Source organism: Carcharodon carcharias, chromosome 21 (genome assembly GCF_017639515.1).
Source record: "Carcharodon carcharias isolate sCarCar2 chromosome 21, sCarCar2.pri, whole genome shotgun sequence".
NCBI classification, from domain to species: Eukaryota; Metazoa; Chordata; class Chondrichthyes; order Lamniformes; family Lamnidae; genus Carcharodon; species Carcharodon carcharias.
In genome coordinates, this window is record NC_054487.1 from 25510436 (window position 1) to 25528489 (window position 18054).

The window sequence follows — 18054 nt, forward strand, 5'->3', positions numbered from 1 at the left end:
TTTGCCCCTCTGTCATTTACACTATGACTATCCCAGTTTATATTTGATAACAAAAGTCCCCCATTATAACTACTCTATGATTCTTGCAACTTTTATAATTTTCTTGCAGATTTGTTCCTCTATATCTTTCCCACTAGTTGGCCTCTAGAACGTATCCAGTAGTGTAATGGTATCGCTATTTTGTTTTAGCTCTAACCAAATAGATTTTGTCCTTGACCCCTTTAGAACATCCTTTCTCTTGCACCTTAATGTTCTCCTTAATCAATGCTGCAGCCCCTCCTCTATTTTTTCCTTCTCTATATTTCCTGAATATCTTGTACCTAGGAATATTTAGTATTCAGTCCTGCCCTTTTTTGAGACAGATCCCCATTATCATCACCACAACATATTTCCATGTAGACATATGCACCTTCAACTCAACTACCTTTTGGAAATCAGAAGATAAATGGTGGACTCTAATTAAATTAATATAAAATCAGGAAAATTCAATTGGTTTAGAGTCGGAGCTTGTAAATAAATGCATACCTATCTCTAGACCCAGTAGTGCTGGAGGTAATGGTCATTTGCCTTTGTATTCTTAAATGACCCAGACAATACCATCGGGAAACAGCAGTCATGAATGATCTGGGTCTCAAAAAAAAAAAATTCCAGAAGCCAGTTATCTAAAAGAGCCAACTTAAAGAAAAACTAGACCTAATTCTTTTGATGTAGTTCAGCTACTGGAACATCTTTAAAGGTTTAATGTCAAGTTTCAGGATATAAGTATACATCTAAAACCAGTAGGCTCAAACTAGGCAGTTGTGAACCTCAAGAGTGGAGTACAGATTCTGCAAGGAGAAGGGGTTCACTGAGAAAAATATAAAAAGGAAACAAAACTTGTTTGAAGAGATTTCATACAAAAGCACATCAGTTTCCACAGGTACTCCGACAACATCCAGTACATCGACCTCGCTACCACCTCAATTTTCACCTCCAGCGCCCCTAAACTGTCAGATTGCTTGTCAGGCACCCAGTAGTAGTGTTACAATCCCCGTAGAGACTGATAACTTTTTAAAAGAAATTCAAACCTCCAGTGAGTGGCTGAAAGGATCACATGATGAGATTTCAAGTTTTAAGACTTTTACTGTAACACACAAACAAAAAGCAACATGACTAAACACTATATCAATAGGCAACTTATACTCTACCTTAGAGAAAAGATTACTCCATTTAACATTTAAAACAACCAAAAATCTCCATCTATGTTATACCTCACACTGTACCTTAAATAGACAGTTCATTCTCCAGGAATCAGTCCAAAATGATTCTCAAAACAAAAACAGAATTACCTGGAAAAACTCAGCAGGTCTGGCAGCATCGGCGGAGAAGAAAAGAGTTGACGTTTCGAGTCCTCATGACCCTTCGACAGAACTTGAGTTCGAGTCCAGGAAAGAGCTGAAATATAAGCTGGTTTAAGGTGTGTGTGTGGGGGGCGGAGAGATAGAGAGACAGAGAGGTGGAGGGGGTTGGTGTGGTTGTAGCGACAAACAAGCAGTGATAGAAGCAGAATATCAAAAGATGTCAACAACAATAGTACAATAGAACACATAGGTGTTAAAGATAAAGTTGGTGATATTATCTAAACGAATGTGCTAATTAAGAATGGATGGTAGGGCACTCAAGGTATAGTTCTAGTGGGTTTTTTTTTTATTTTATATAATGGAAATAGGTGGGAAAAGGAAAATCTTTATAATTTATTGGGAAAAAAAAAAAGAGAAGGGGGAAACAGAAAGGGGGTGAGGATGGGGGAGGGGACTCACGACCTAAAGTTGTTGAATTCAATATTCAGTCCGGAAGGCTGTAAAGTCCCTAGTCGGAAGATGAGGTGTTGTTCCTCCAGTTTGCGTTGGGCTTCACTGGAACAATGCAGCAAGCCAAGGACAGACATGTGGGCAAGAGAGCAGGGTGGAGTGTTAAAATGGCAAGCGACAGGGAGGTTTGGGTCATTCTTGCGGACAGACCGCAGGTGTTCTGCAAAGCGGTCGCCCAGTTTACGTTTGGTCTCTCCAATGTAGAGGAGACCACATTGGGAGCAACGAATGCAGTAGACTAAGTTGGGGGAAATGCAAGTGAAATGCTGCTTCACTTGAAAGGAGTGTTTGGGTCCTTGGACGGTGAGGAGAGAGGAAGTGAAGGGGCAGGTGTTGCATCTTTTGCGTGGGCAAGGGGTTGTGCCATAGGAGGGGGTTGAGGAGTAGGGGGTGATGGAGGAGTGGACCAGGGTGTCCCGGAGGGAGCGATCCCTACGGAATGCCGATAAGGGGGGTGAAGGGAAGATGTGTTTGGTAGTGGCATCATGCTGGAGTTGGCGGAAATGGCGGAGGATGATCCTTTGAATGCGGAGGCTGGTGGGGTGATAAGTGAGGACAAGGGGGACCCTATCATGTTTCTGGGAGGGAGGAGAAGGAGTGAGGGCGGATGCGCGGGAGATGGGCCGGACACGGTTGAGGGCCCTGTCAACGACCGTGGGTGGAAAACCTCGGTTAAGGAAGAAGGAGGACATGTCAGAGGAACTGTTTTTGAATGTAGCATCATCGGAACAGATGCGACGGAGGCGAAGGAACTGAGAGAATGGGATGGAGTCCTTACAGGAAGTGGGGTGTGAGGAGCTGTAGTCGAGATAGCTGTGGGTGTCGGTGGGTTTGTAATGGATATTGGTGGACAGTCTATCACCAGAGATTGAGACAGAGAGGTCAAGGAAGGGAAGGGAAGTGTCAGAGATGGACCACGTGAAAATGATGGAGGGGTGGAGATTGGAAGCAAAATTAATAAATTTTTCCAAGTCCTGACGAGAGCATGAAGCAGCACCGAAATAATCATCGATGTACCGGAGAAAGAGTTGTGGAAGGGGGCCGGAGTAGGACTGCAACAAGGAATGTTCCACATACCCCATAAAGAGACAGGCATAGCTGGGGCCCATGCGGGTACCCATAGCCACACCTTTTATTTGGAGGAAGTGAGAGGAGTTGAAGGAGAAATTGTTCAGCGTGAGAACAAGTTCAGCCAGACGGAGGAGAGTAGTGGTGGATGGGGATTGTTCAGGCCTCTGTTCGAGGAAGAAGCTAAGGGCCCTCAGACCATCCTGGTGGGGGATGGAGGTGTAGAGGGATTGGACGTCCATGGTGAAGAGGAAGCGGTAGGGGCCAGGGAACTGGAAATTGTTGATGTGACGTAAGGTGTCAGAGGAATCACGGATGTAGGTGGGAAGGGACTGGACAAGGGGAGAGAGAAGGGAGTCAAGATAACGAGAAATGAGTTCTGTGGGGCAGGAGCAAGCTGAGACGATCGGTCTACCGGGGCAGTTCTGTTTGTGGATTTTGGGTAGGAGATAGAAGCGGGCCGTCCGAGGTTGGGCAACTATCAGGTTGGAAGCTGTGGGAGGGAGATCCCCAGAGGAGATGAGGTCAGTGACAGTCCTGGAAACAATGGCTTGATGTTCAGTGGTGGGGTCATGGTCCAGGGAGAGGTAGGAGGAAGTGTCTGCGAGTTGACGCTCAGCCTCCGCGTGGTAGAGGTCAGTGCGCCAGACAACAACAGCACCACCCTTGTCAGCGGGTTTGATGACAATGTCAGGGTTGGACCTGAGAGAATGGAGTGCAGTAAGTTCAGAGAGAGACAGGTTAGAATGGGTGAGAGGAGCAGAGAAATTGAGACGACTAATGTCGCGCCGACAGTTCTCAATGAAAAGATCGAGAGAAGGTAAGAATCCAGAGGGAGGGGTCCAGGTGGAGGGAGAATATTGAAGATGGGTAAAAGGATCCGTTGAACTGGGAGAGGACTCCTGCCCAAAGAAGTGAGCCCGGAGACGAAGACGGCGGAAGAAGAGTTCAGTATCATGCCGAGCCCGAAATTCATTGAGGTGAGGGCGTAAGGGTATGAAACTAAGTCCTTTGCTGAGCACTGAACGTTCAGCATCGGAGAGGGGAAGGTCAGGGGGTATAGTGAATACACGGCTGGGGTTGGGATTGGAAGATGGGGTGGGGACGGAGGGACAGGCAGGGGTGGAGGGTCCTAGATGGGTGTTGGTGTCGATGAGTTGTTGGAGCTTGCGTTCCTTAGCACTTGAGAGAAAGAGAAAAAGTTTCTTGTTGAGGCGTCGGATGAGCCGAAGGATAAAATGAAACTGGGGGCACGCGCAGCTTTGAAAAAGGGTACGGCGGTGCTGCTGGAGGGAGAGGTCGAGTGTGTTCATATGGCGGCGCATGGCACTGAGAGTGGATTTCAGAATGTGACGGGAACAGCAGTCCGAGAAACGTTTTATGTCCCGGAGATACCTGTAATCCTGGGTGGGTTCGAAACATGAGGGGTGGAATTTCAGTTGAAATCCATGTGGGGTAAGTCGGAGACGGAGACAGTCACTGAGAAAGGAGATATGGCTGTGAAAGCGGGTTTTAGTAAACACCTTGTCAAACACTAGGAGAGAAATGGAAAGCAATGAAGGTGAACAAGGCAACAGAGAAATCCGGAAATCTTGTCGCAGAGAGGAACAGAACTTCTTCAAGGAGGTAGGCATTTCTTGAAGAGCAGTGGCAGTCAATTAAACACAGAGATAAAAACAAAAAAACTGCGGATGCTGGAAATCCAAAACAAAAACAGAATTACCTGGAAAAACTCAGCAGGTCTGGCAGCATCGGCGGAGAAGAAAAGAGTTGACGTTTCGAGTCCTCATGACCCTTCGACAGAACTTGAGTTCGAGTCCAGGAAAGAGCTGAAATATAAGCTGGTTTAAGGTGTGTGTGTGGGGGGCGGAGAGATAGAGAGACAGAGAGGTGGAGGGGGTTGGTGTGGTTGTAGCGACAAACAAGCAGTGATAGAAGCAGAATATCAAAAGATGTCAACAACAATAGTACAATAGAACACATAGGTGTTAAAGATAAAGTTGGTGATATTACTTCTTTGGGCAGGAGTCCTCTCCCAGTTCAACGGATCCTTTTACCCATCTTCAATATTCTCCCTCCACCTGGACCCCTCCCTCTGGATTCTTACCTTCTCTCGATCTTTTCATTGAGAACTGTCGGCGCGACATTAGTCGTCTCAATTTCTCTGCTCCTCTCACCCATTCTAACCTGTCTCTCTCTGAACTTACTGCACTCCATTCTCTCAGGTCCAACCCTGACATTGTCATCAAACCCGCTGACAAGGGTGGTGCTGTTGTTGTCTGGCGCACTGACCTCTACCACGCGGAGGCTGAGCGTCAACTCGCAGACACTTCCTCCTACCTCTCCCTGGACCATGACCCCACCACTGAACATCAAGCCATTGTTTCCAGGACTGTCACTGACCTCATCTCCTCTGGGGATCTCCCTCCCACAGCTTCCAACCTGATAGTTGCCCAACCTCGGACGGCCCGCTTCTATCTCCTACCCAAAATCCACAAACAGAACTGCCCCGGTAGACCGATCGTCTCAGCTTGCTCCTGCCCCACAGAACTCATTTCTCGTTATCTTGACTCCCTTCTCTCTCCCCTTGTCCAGTCCCTTCCCACCTACATCCGTGATTCCTCTGACACCTTACGTCACATCAACAATTTCCAGTTCCCTGGCCCCTACCGCTTCCTCTTCACCATGGACGTCCAATCCCTCTACACCTCCATCCCCCACCAGGATGGTCTGAGGGCCCTTAGCTTCTTCCTCGAACAGAGGCCCGAACAATCCCCATCCACCACTACTCTCCTCCGTCTGGCTGAACTTGTTCTCACGCTGAACAATTTCTCCTTCAACTCCTCTCACTTCCTCCAAATAAAAGGTGTGGCTATGGGTACCCGCATGGGCCCCAGCTATGCCTGTCTCTTTATGGGGTATGTGGAACATTCCTTGTTGCAGTCCTACTCCGGCCCCCTTCACAACTCTTTCTCCGGTACATCGATGATTATTTCGGTGCTGCTTCATGCTCTCGTCAGGACTTGGAAAAATTTATTAATTTTGCTTCCAATCTCCACCCCTCCATCATTTTCACGTGGTCCATCTCTGACACTTCCCTTCCCTTCCTTGACCTCTCTGTCTCAATCTCTGGTGATAGACTGTCCACCAATATCCATTACAAACCCACCGACACCCACAGCTATCTCGACTACAGCTCCTCACACCCCACTTCCTGTAAGGACTCCATCCCATTCTCTCAGTTCCTTCGCCTCCGTCGCATCTGTTCCGATGATGCTACATTCAAAAACAGTTCCTCTGACATGTCCTCCTTCTTCCTTAACCGAGGTTTTCCACCCACGGTCGTTGACAGGGCCCTCAACCGTGTCCGGCCCATCTCCCGCGCATCCGCCCTCACTCCTTCTCCTCCCTCCCAGAAACATGATAGGGTCCCCCTTGTCCTCACTTATCACCCCACCAGCCTCCGCATTCAAAGGATCATCCTCCGCCATTTCCGCCAACTCCAGCATGATGCCACTACCAAACACATCTTCCCTTCACCCCCCTTATCGGCATTCCGTAGGGATCGCTCCCTCCGGGACACCCTGGTCCACTCCTCCATCACCCCCTACTCCTCAACCCCCTCCTATGGCACAACCCCTTGCCCACGCAAAAGATGCAACACCTGCCCCTTCACTTCCTCTCTCCTCACCGTCCAAGGACCCAAACACTCCTTTCAAGTGAAGCAGCATTTCACTTGCATTTCCCCCAACTTAGTCTACTGCATTCGTTGCTCCCAATGTGGTCTCCTCTACATTGGAGAGACCAAACGTAAACTGGGCGACCGCTTTGCAGAACACCTGCGGTCTGTCCGCAAGAATGACCCAAACCTCCCTGTCGCTTGCCATTTTAACACTCCACCCTGCTCTCTTGCCCACATGTCTGTCCTTGGCTTGCTGCATTGTTCCAGTGAAGCCCAACGCAAACTGGAGGAACAACACCTCATCTTCCGACTAGGGACTTTACAGCCTTCCGGACTGAATATTGAATTCAACAACTTTAGGTCGTGAGTCCCCTCCCCCATCCTCACCCCCTTTCTGTTTCCCCCTTCTCTTTTTTTTTTTCCCAATAAATTATAAAGATTTTCCTTTTCCCACCTATTTCCATTATATAAAATAAAAAAAAAAACCCACTAGAACTATACCTTGAGTGCCCTACCATCCATTCTTAATTAGCACATTCGTTTAGATAATATCACCAACTTTATCTTTAACACCTATGTGTTCTATTGTACTATTGTTGTTGACATCTTTTGATATTCTGCTTCTATCACTGCTTGTTTGTCGCTACAACCACACCAACCCCCTCCACCTCTCTGTCTCTCTATCTCTCCGCCCCCCACACACACACCTTAAACCAGCTTATATTTCAGCTCTTTCCTGGACTCGAACTCAAGTTCTGTCGAAGGGTCATGAGGACTCGAAACGTCAACTCTTTTCTTCTCCGCCGATGCTGCCAGACCTGCTGAGTTTTTCCAGGTAATTCTGTTTTTGTTTTGGATTTCCAGCATCCGCAGTTTTTTTGTTTTTATCAAAATGATTCTCAACTCCTTTTCACTTTTCCAGCTGATAACTTTGAATCTCCAAACTAACTGTCACAGTCTGGGCTACCCTGGAGACCCCTACCTCTAGCCAAAGCTAAGTGAATCTTACAGCTTCACAATCTTGAGTCCGAGTGTGACCTCCCACCCACATTTTGCATAGTGATCAATAGAGACTTGCTGCCTCTGTCTTTCTGCTCCATCTCTCTCAGGTTCTTGCAGATTGACCATGTCTGTGAAGTTCAATAATATTTTAGCAAAACCATAATCTGATTCCTCACCTCTCAAAGCTAATCTCCATGGCAACATGAATTACATTGGCCTTGCAACCAGGTGGAAATGCTAATTAGCTGTTGTCTAGACACCCAACCCCATTCTATCTTGGAATTAAAGAGAGACAGATTAAATTATAACAATTTCAAAACATGACCTTTCTAACATCCTCCTGGGACTTAGACTAACTCGCCACTGTTTACAAGGATGAATATTTTGCACCCTCTTCCCATTAAGAGGACCTGCCCCCTTCCTTTTTAATCTTTAACAACCAAGCCACCCAAGTTTTTTGGCATTCCTCTATTTTACCCCAAATTAAAGATACAGTTCCAATACATAATAATCTTATAAAACCTCATATTTGTATGTGGATGAGCAGAAGTTGAGGAGATGACTGTGCTGTATTGGTAATGTCACTGGGCTAGTAATTCAGAGGCCCAGGCTAACTCTCTGCGGACAAGGGTACAAATCCCATCATGACAGCTGATGGAATTTAAATTCAATTAATAAAATCTGGAATTGAAAGCTAGTCTCTGTAGTGGTGAGCATGTTGTAAAAACCCATTTGGCTCACTAAAGTCCTTTGGGGAAGGAAATCTGCCATCCTTACCTGGTCTGACTTACATGCAATTCCAGGCCCACAATAATGTGGTTGACTCTTAACTGCCCTCTGCAATGGCCTAGCAAGCCACTCAGTTTAAGGGCAAGTAGAGATGGGCAACAAATGCTGGCCTTCCCAGCGACACCAACATCCCATGAAAGAATAAAAGGAAAGAAAAATAATTCATTTCCTCAAAATAAATATTGGGAAGACCAAAACCATTATCTTTGGTCCCTGCAACAAATTCCATTCCCTAGCCACTGACTCAAACCTTCAGCCTGGCAACATGTGAGGCTGAACCAGATTGCTACAACTGCCTAGTTTGAGCCGACTGGTTTTAGTTATATGCTACCCGCTGATATTTTGAGGTCCTCCAAAATTCTGTTGCCCATATCCTAACTTGCACCAAATCTCATTCACCCATCATCCCTGTACCATGCTCGCTGAATCTACATTGGCTCCCGGTTAAGCAAACCTTCAATTTTATCCTCTAAGATAAAAGCAAAATACTGCAGATGCTGGAAATCTGAAACAAAAACAAAAATAACTGGAAAAGCTCAGCAGGTCTGACAGCATCTGCAGAGAGGAATACAGTTAACATTTCCAGTCCGTATGACTCATCAGAACTAAGGAAAAATTTTAAAAAATGTTTTATATATATTTTAATATATATATTTTTCTTTTCCCACCTATTTCTATTATTTTTAAATTTTATTTCCATCCATTGTTTTATCTCCATCTTTTAGCCTATTTCGATCCCTTCCCCCCACCCCACACCCACTAGGGCTATCTGTACCTTGCTCATCCTGCTTTCTACCCTTAATGTCACCTATCAGCACATTTCTTCGATATCACCACCACCGTCAACACCCCTTTGTCCTTTTGTCTATGACATCTTTGGCAATCTCTTCTTTGCCTCCACCTATCACTGGCCCTCTATCCAGCTCTACCTGTCCCACCTCCCTCAACCAGTTTATATTTCACCTCATTTCTACTTTTCCTTAGTTCTGATGGAAAGTTATACGGACTCGAAACGTTAACTGTATTCCTCTCCGCAAATGCTGTCAGACCTGAGTTTTTCCAGCTATTTTTGATTTTCCTTCAATTTTATCCTTGTTTTCAAATCCCTCCCTTCCTAACTCCAGGCGCTACAACCTCAGTGGTATCTGTGTTCTACCCATTCTGGCTTCTTGTTCATCCCCTTTTTAATTGCTCAGCAACTGATGGTTATGATTTTAGCTGCCAAGGCCCTAAAAGCTGCTCGATTTCCTACCAACACTTCACAGCCTCTCTTTAAGAAGCTCCTTAAAACTTACCTCTTTTTATCTGCCCTAAAATCACCTTATGAGGCTCAGTGGTCAAATTTTGTCTGGTAACACTCCTACGAAACACTGGAAACATTTAACTACATTAAATACAGGTTGTTGTTATTGTTGACTGGGGCTTTTGAGTCTTAAAACTGGCATATAGGATAGTAGCTGACATAAAAAAAATCTAGGTAATGATTTTAAATTCAAATTTGACAATAGGACAAGGAGTCAGAGATACAAACTAATGAAAGGCAAATTTAGCAGTGAAATTGAAATTTCTTGGTCACACAAAGGCTAATCAACACTTGCAATGGACGCCCAGATATAGTAGCATAGATGAGAAACTTGCAATCATTTAAGAACTAATAATGTGAGGCTGCAACGTGGTGCTTTTCTAAATGGATGTACTAAGATGGGCTCAAATGGCCTTCGTTACTCAATCTAGCACACTGTAGTCTCAGCATTATGTTTACAGACATTTATTTCCACTGCTCCAGTTATGGATCATAGCATTTTTAAAATTCTGAGATGTGGGCAGGGTCAAGATTTGCTGCCCATCCCCAATTGCCCTTGAGGTGGTAGCGATGAGCCACCTTCTTGAACCACTGCAGTCATCTGGTGCTGATACACCCACAGTGCTGTTAGGAAGGGAGTTCCAGGATTTTGATCCAAAGACAGTGAAGGAACAGTGATATACGTACAAGTCAGTAAGGCGTATGGCTTAGAGGTGTGTATTCCCATGCATCTGCTGCCTCTGTCTTTCTGGGTGGTAGAGGTCACAGGTTTGGAAGGTGCTGTTGAAGGAGCCTTGGTATGTTGTTGCACTGCACCTTTTATATAGTACACAATGCTGCCACTGTGCATCAGTGTTGGAGGGAGTGAATGTTTAGGTTGGTGAATGGGGTGACTATCAAATGGACTGCTTTGTCGTAGCTGGTGTCAAGCTTCTTGAGCACTGTTGGGAGTTGCACTCACCCAGGCAAGTAGGGAGTATTCCATCACACTCCTGACTTATGCATTGTAGATGGTGGACAGGATTTGAGGAATCGGCAGGTGAATTACTTGCCTCAAAATTCCCAGTCCCCCCCCCCCCCCGCCACACCAAGGTGTTGACAGCAGGGGAATCAGCAATGGTAATGCCAATAAGGGAAGATGGTTAGATTCTCTCTTGTTGGAAATAGAAGTTGTATAGCACTTGTGTGGCGTGAATGTTACATGCCACTTATCAGCCCAGGCCTGAGTGTTGTGCATATCTTGCTACAGTTGGACACAGGCTGCTTCAGTATCTCAGGAGTTGCATTGTGGAATCATTAGCAAATATCCCCACTTCTGACCTTATGATGGTCATCGATGAAGCAGCTGAAGATGGTTGGGTCTTGGACACTAACCTGAGGAGCTCCTGTGGCAATGCTCTGAAGATTCGTCTCCAACAAATTTTTCAAATAAATGTTCCAGTAATGTGTGTGAAAGGTCTAATGGCAGTGGTTGAAGAATTAGGGTTCTCTGGACATCCCGGCCAACATTATTAACAGCAATATCAAAAACAGATGAATCATCCCATTATGGCTGTGGGAACATTGTGTGTACTGAAGTAGCTGCAGCATTATGTTACAGAACTACAGTGATTGGCATTCATCATGCAAAGCATTTTGTAACATTTCAGAAGTGTGACTGCACTATCGAAATGCAAATCATTTAATGACATGAAAATTTGTGCTTTCAGTAAATTTGACCAACTTACATTGCATCAAATTGTTTGGATCATTTATGTAGATTAGAAATTATAGCGGTTCAAAACTAACCCTTGTTACACCATTGAACAAGTCCCTTCAGTCGGACTTTACACGCCCCACTAGTACTCCCTCTGCTACAGGCTGGCTGGTTGAACAATGCTGAAAACAATTTGGTGGAGGAGCCAGCAAACTTCGTTGTAGTTCTAATTAATAGCCTTCTCAATTTGAAAATGCTTGTGCAACAACTTTTATTTAAAGACTGGATCCAATTCTGTAGTTGAAACAATGTGCTATTTTGGCAGGTTAAAATCAAGAACATACAGCAGAAAATCACTCTCTAATTATGAGCATTTCCTGAACTTCAGATTCAATTGAATTAATTGTATTTGCAGAATCTTCAGGCCATGAATGTGAACTGAATTGGACTACATACTGTACAAAAAAAAATGGTCACCTCGAGGTCTAAAGTCCCTTTGTGCCAAACTGGTAATAATACTTTTAATTCTAAACAATATCCTGTAGAAAATTCCTGAGCCTGTGCTGTATACTACAACGAATGTGGGAACACTTCATGTAGGGAATGCAGCACACAAACCTAACACTTACAATACAAAAACAAAAATACCTGGAAAAACTTAGCAGGTCTGGCAGCATCTGAGGAGAGGAATAAAGTTAATGTTGAGTCCGAATGACCCCTCAACAGAACTAAGTAAAAATAGAAGAGAGGTGAAATATAAGCTGGTTTAAGTGGGGGGTGGGACAAGAAGAGCTGGATAGAGGGCCAGTGATTGGTGGAGATAACCAAAAGATGTCACAGACAAAAGGACAAAGAGGTGTTGAAGGTGATGATATTATCTAAAGGAATGCGCTAATTAAGGGTAGAAAGCAGGATGAGCAAGGTACAGATAGTCCTACTGGGGGTGGGATGGGGGGAAGGGATTGAAATAGGCTAAAAGGTAGATATAAAACAATGGATGGAAATACACTTAAAAATAATAGAAGTAGGTGGGAAAAGCAAAATCTATATAAATTATTGGAAAAAACAAAAAGGAGGGGGAAAATCGGAAAGGGGGTGGGGATGGAGGAGATCTAAAATTGTTGAACTCAATATTCAGTCCAGAAGGCTGTAAAGTGCCTAGTTGGAAGATGAGGTGCTGTTCCTCCAGTTTGCATTGAGCTGCACTGGAACAATGCAGCAAGCCAAGGGCGGACATGTGGGCATGAGGCAGGGTGGAGTGTTGAAATGGCAAGCGACAGGGAGGTCTGGGTAATGCTTGCAGACAGACCGAAGGTGTACTGCAAAGCGATCACCCAGTCTGCGTTTGGTCTCTCCAATATAGAGGAAACACATTGGGAGCAACGAATGCAGTAGACTAAGTTGAGGGAAGTGCAAGTGTAATGCTGCTTCACTTGAAAGGTGTGTTTGGGCCCTTGGATGGTGAGGAGAGGGGAAGTAAAGGGGCAGGTGTTGCACTTTCTGCGGTTGCATAGGAAGGTGCCGTGGGAGGGGGTTGAGGTGTAGGGGGTGATGGAGGAGTGGACCAGGTCGTCCCGGAGGGAACGATCCCTGCGGAATGCCGCTGGGGGGTGAAGCGAAGATATTTTTGGTGGTGACATCATGCTGGAGTTGGCGGAAATGGCGGAGGATGATCCTTTGAATGCGAAAGCTGGTGGGGTGATAAGTGAGGGCAAGGGGGACCCTATCATGTTTCTGGGAGGGAGAAGAAGGTGTGAGGGCAGATGCGCAGGAGATGGGCCAGACACGATTGAGGGCCCTGTCCCACCATGGGTGGAAAACCTCGGTTAAGGAAGGAGGAGGATATGTCAGAGGAACTGTTTTTGAAAGTGGCATCATCAGAACAGATGTGACGGAGGCAAAGGAACTGAGAGAATGGGATGGAGTCCTTACAGGAAGCGGGGTGTGAGGAGATGTAGTCGAGGTAGCTGTGGGAGTTGGTAGGCTTGTAATGGATTTTGTCCGCAAGCATTACCCAGACCTCCCTGTCACTTGCCATTTCAACACTCCACCCTGCTCTCATACCCACATGTCCGTCCTTGGCTTGCTGCACTGTTCCAGTGAAGCTCAACGCAAACTGGAGGAACAGCATCTCATCTTCCGACTAGGCACTTTACAGCCTTCCAGACGGAATATTGAGTTCAACAATTTTAGATCATGAACTCTCTCCTCCATCCCCACCCCCTTTCGATTTTCCCCCTCCTTTTTGTTTTTTCCAATAATTTATATAGATTTTTCTTTTCCCATCTACTTCCATTATTTTTAAGTGTATTTCCATCCATTGTTTTATCTCTACCTTTTAGCCTATTTCACTCCCTTCCCCCCACCCCACCCCCACTAGGGCTATCTGTACCTTGCTCGTCCTTTCTATCCTTAATTAGCACATTCCTTTAGATAATATCACCACCTTCAACAACTCTTTGTCCTTTTGTCTGTGACATCTTTTGGTTATCTCCACCTATCTCTGGCCCTCTATCCAGCTCTTCTTGTCCCCCCCACCTCCCCCACCCCTTAAACCAGCTTATATTTCACCTCTCTTCTATTTTTACTTAGTTCTGTTGAAGGGTCATTTGCACTCGAAACGTTAACTGTGTTCCTCTCCACAGATGCTGCCAGACCTGCTGAGTTTTTCCAGGTATTTTTGTTTTTGTTTTGGATTTTCAGCATCTGCAGTTTTTGATTTTACCTCTTACAATAGTTTGGAACAGTACCCTAGCACTGCATTTGAATATACCATTTTAAATTCTACAAAGACTTTCCAAATTTTTATAAGCAGAAAGGAAGAGCACAGATACAATTTTTTTTGAAGTTTTTAACATAAAACTAAAACTTTTAATATTCAACTTAAATTAACATAACATTTAGAAAAAAAAATTGTATTTAATGGTGTCAATACTAACAGTTGTTATAGGGATTCACCACTTAAAATGTGTTGGATGGTTTCAATTAGTTGAATATATAAATTTGCCTTTCACTAATATGAACCTAAGGGGCTGGTTAGCCCAGTTGACTGGACGGCTAGCATGTGGTTCAGAATAACACCAACAGCATGGGTTCAATTCAAGCTCCGCTGAGGTAGGCTTGGGATCTGCCTCCTTCCTCCGCCCCTAGAAAGTGGATGGCAATGGCAAACCACCACTGACAAAAGGTACCAAGTAAGCAGCTTAGGATAAAGCATCATCAGACAATGCCTTCAGGCAGAGCACACATGAATGAATTAGTATGAACCTGTGTCCTAGAAAATTATTGTCCTATTTAGTTTGAAGTACTTTCCAGATTTACCCTCCATCATCTTGCAGACTTCTGCATGGCTACCTCCTTGCAAGGCTGAAAAGTTCAAGTCTGTGCCTTTAACACTAGGGATCAGAGTTGTAATTCTTCTCTACACTCAACTCTCATACTTTAAATGTTTACTGGGTGCCTCAGACACCAGAACTTGACAGAAAACTGAAGGTCTGGTCTGACAGAGTACTGCGTTAAAAAATGACTTTCTTGGGCTCTACTGTTTTGGCTATGTAGTTCACTACTCTATCTGCTTTGTTGATTGCTTAACATATTCAATCAGCAAGGAGTCTCCCAAGCTCTTCCTTATGCAATCATACAGTGCATGCGTCTTCTGCAATTTTTGTCCATTGTGCACTAATGCATTTATTTTCTTTTGCCTGGCTCCTTTTGTAGATCCCAGGCTGATCCTCAGGTTTGGTTTACCCCTTGTCATCTGAATTTGATCAATTGTATTACAGTTTTGGACCCAAGTAATTAAATGTGAGTTAGACACTGTAGTAGTCTCATACAAATCCTAGGACACTCCACTCAACGCTTTCTTCCATCCCAACATAATTCCACGAACAAATGCTTAATGCTTGCAGCACTTGAATCAACCTCTTACCCATTTCTAGGGTCGGCTAGTCAAATCCACTAAAATTCTTTTCATCAGCTAGCTTCTAACTTTGTAGTAGCATCAGTGTTCATCTACTCTTGAATGGAATATTCAGCCTGAAGAATTGTAAAGATATTCTTTCTCGGGCTACCTCCACCAAAAATCGTACTGATACATTGTGAACTAATTAAACACTTACAGTAGTATGTGAGGCAAAGAAGTCTTCATCTTTACTCTGAGGCGATAAAGGCGGATTTCCTGCATCATCGATCCACAGCTGAACCATATAAATAAGAGAGAAAAATGTAACTCATCGAATTTTACTGCTATTTTGAAGGCTAACATTTGCCTTTAATCCATGTTTGGGGTGTCTCTTCCATTGCAGTTTCAATTGCTTAAACAATGAATCCTATCTCTTTAGAACTCTAAAATAAAAACAGAAAATGCTGGAAAAATTCAGCAGTCTGGCAGTATCTGTGGTGACAGAAACAGAGTTTAATGTTTTGTGTCTGCACTGGAGTGTCGCTCTGGGCTGCAGTAGAGTGCTTAAGTTGGAGCTTGGTGACTGAGGGAATTTAAGGGTTAATTTCTATCTAAATTTGTGTCTTTCTTTAATTTAGTAATTAACTAAAAGTTGTTGTTTGTACTGGAAGCAGCTGAGTATTAGGCCTGTTTTAAAATGGGGTTTATAAAGGCTCTGCTTGCAGCTACATCTAGTTAATTAGATAACAGTGGGAAGTGAGGGAGGGGGCGGGGGCCGCGAGGGAGGGGGCCGCGAGGGAGGGGGCCGCGAGGGCGGGGGCCGCGAGGGCGGGGGCCGCGAGGGCGGGGGCCGCGAGGGAGGGGGCGGGGGCCGCGAGGGAGGGGGCGGGGGCCGCGAGGGAGGGGGCGGGGGCCGCGAGGGAGGGGGCGGGGGCCGCGAGGGAGGGGGCGGGGGCCGCGAGGGAGGGGGCGGGGGCCGCGAGGGAGGGGGCGGGGGCCGCGAGGGAGGGGGCGGGGGCCGCGAGGGAGGGGGCGGGGGCCGCGAGGGAGGGGGCGGGGGCCGCGAGGGAGGGGGCGGGGGCCGCGAGGGAGGGGGCCGCGAGGGCATCCTTTGAGTACCGTGAGTATGGTCGGGTAAGTTTATTTTCCAATGTATTTCGTGCTGTTCTGAAAATATTTCCAAGCTATGTACATCAGCATTGTTTGGAATTATTACAAAGGACCACATGAAAGGTTGGTTAACAAAATTGAGGTTCATGGCCAATCACTTACGCAATAGATTATGCTTACCTCAGTCCCATATTTTCTAGTTGCAGCAACTGCCAGTGATCTGAGCTTCTCTCTATAAAGCTGGGCAGCACGGCTGTTGTATTTTGCATTAGTGTCACTGGTGTTGCAGCCATGTTGACGGAAGAAAGCATTCTATTGAAAATCAAAATAAAGTTACTTTGCTGCATCTTTATCTATAGTTCAAGAGCAGACAAAGTAAAGAAAAATATGGACTTTATTTTCCAGTACATTTGGTAGATATATCACAGTTTTTCCTGCTGGACAATGGTAAAGTGCCAAGCTTGTAGAGACACAAATGGCATCAAGCTAACTAGGGGCTTACTGCATTTAGCATTGCCTGGTGGGCTTATCAGTGACTGGTGTGATTAGAATGCTCACAGATGAAAAACTATTCCATTATAACAATTGATCATTGATAAGGTACAACATAATATTTTAACACCATAACATTGACTTTTCTATTGATTTTGCCATTTATTTGTTCTTGCAACAGTCACAACTGTAGAATACACAGTGCTATCATCTGCATTTCAGTGGAGTATAATGAAGGATGGATGCAATCTGCACACTCAAGTGTGAAAACACTTTGTAGAATAACTAACGTTTTGTTATTTCTTGGGTCGTGCTTAGAGATTATTTCCAGCTATAAAACACTCACGGCAAGTGCTGGTTAGAGCTCTGTTATGGGCAATAGTCGAAAGAACAGTTTCAAGTAATGAATTAGGAATATCACACAAGAACCATACAATACTAGTCTGTATAATTTTATCCCTTTCTTACAGCATTCTGTATCAATAACTAAGTACAATGACAACAATGTTACTTCAGAAAGCAACTATTGGATGCAAGGAGATTGTGACTGGTTTATCTTTTTACCTTCCATATTATAATGTTTCTGCAGAAAATCTTCAATAACCCTCACTTGCGGTGTTTTAGTTTACTTCGGCCACACTATGATCAAAGAAGCATAATTTAAGATATCTGCCATCTTCTCTATCTGGATTTAATATCTCCAACATGATTCAGGGACTTGAGCTGATTTAATTTTAGTGACATGTAATGTTGTAGCCAGGATACCTCAGATACCTTATTTCACACAAGCTTGCTAAATATTCCTGTGCTGCTGTTACAGCCTCGCTACAGTGGAAAAATAATCAAGCTTTTTGGTGTTGCTGCTAACTTTTTGTAAAACACAATCCTCCTAAAGCACAGAATACAAACATTCACAAAACAGACACCAACTGCTAGTTAACTAATTACAGCACAAGCTTTTAAAAGTGTTGACAGAAATCTTTACTTACAGCATTTGCATTTCCACCAAGTTGCATACATCTCAGCTGAAACCAGGACCAATTAGAATCCAGTTCTGTAGATCTGGAAGATCAATTAATCCAGAGGAAATAAAATAGAAATACATTAAGAAAAGCAGCCAACACTGCTGAGAAGAGGCTTTCCCATTATGATTTGTTAAAA

The 18054-nt window shown here is 44.7% G+C and overlaps 1 protein-coding gene across 2 annotated transcripts in view; it reads right to left on the minus strand.

Moving 5' to 3' along the window:
- Positions 1–18054, minus strand: part of LOC121293113 (ADP-ribosylation factor GTPase-activating protein 3-like) — a 93040-nt gene that overhangs the window by 54488 nt on the left and 20498 nt on the right. For both annotated transcript variants that reach the window (XM_041215783.1, XM_041215782.1), the window contains exons 3-5: positions 17883–17955; positions 16582–16713; positions 15509–15586 (exon numbers count right to left, since the gene is read on the minus strand). In XM_041215783.1, the coding sequence (XP_041071717.1) occupies positions 15509–15586; positions 16582–16713; positions 17883–17955 (283 nt within the window). The remainder of the gene's footprint in view (positions 1–15508; positions 15587–16581; positions 16714–17882; positions 17956–18054) is intronic.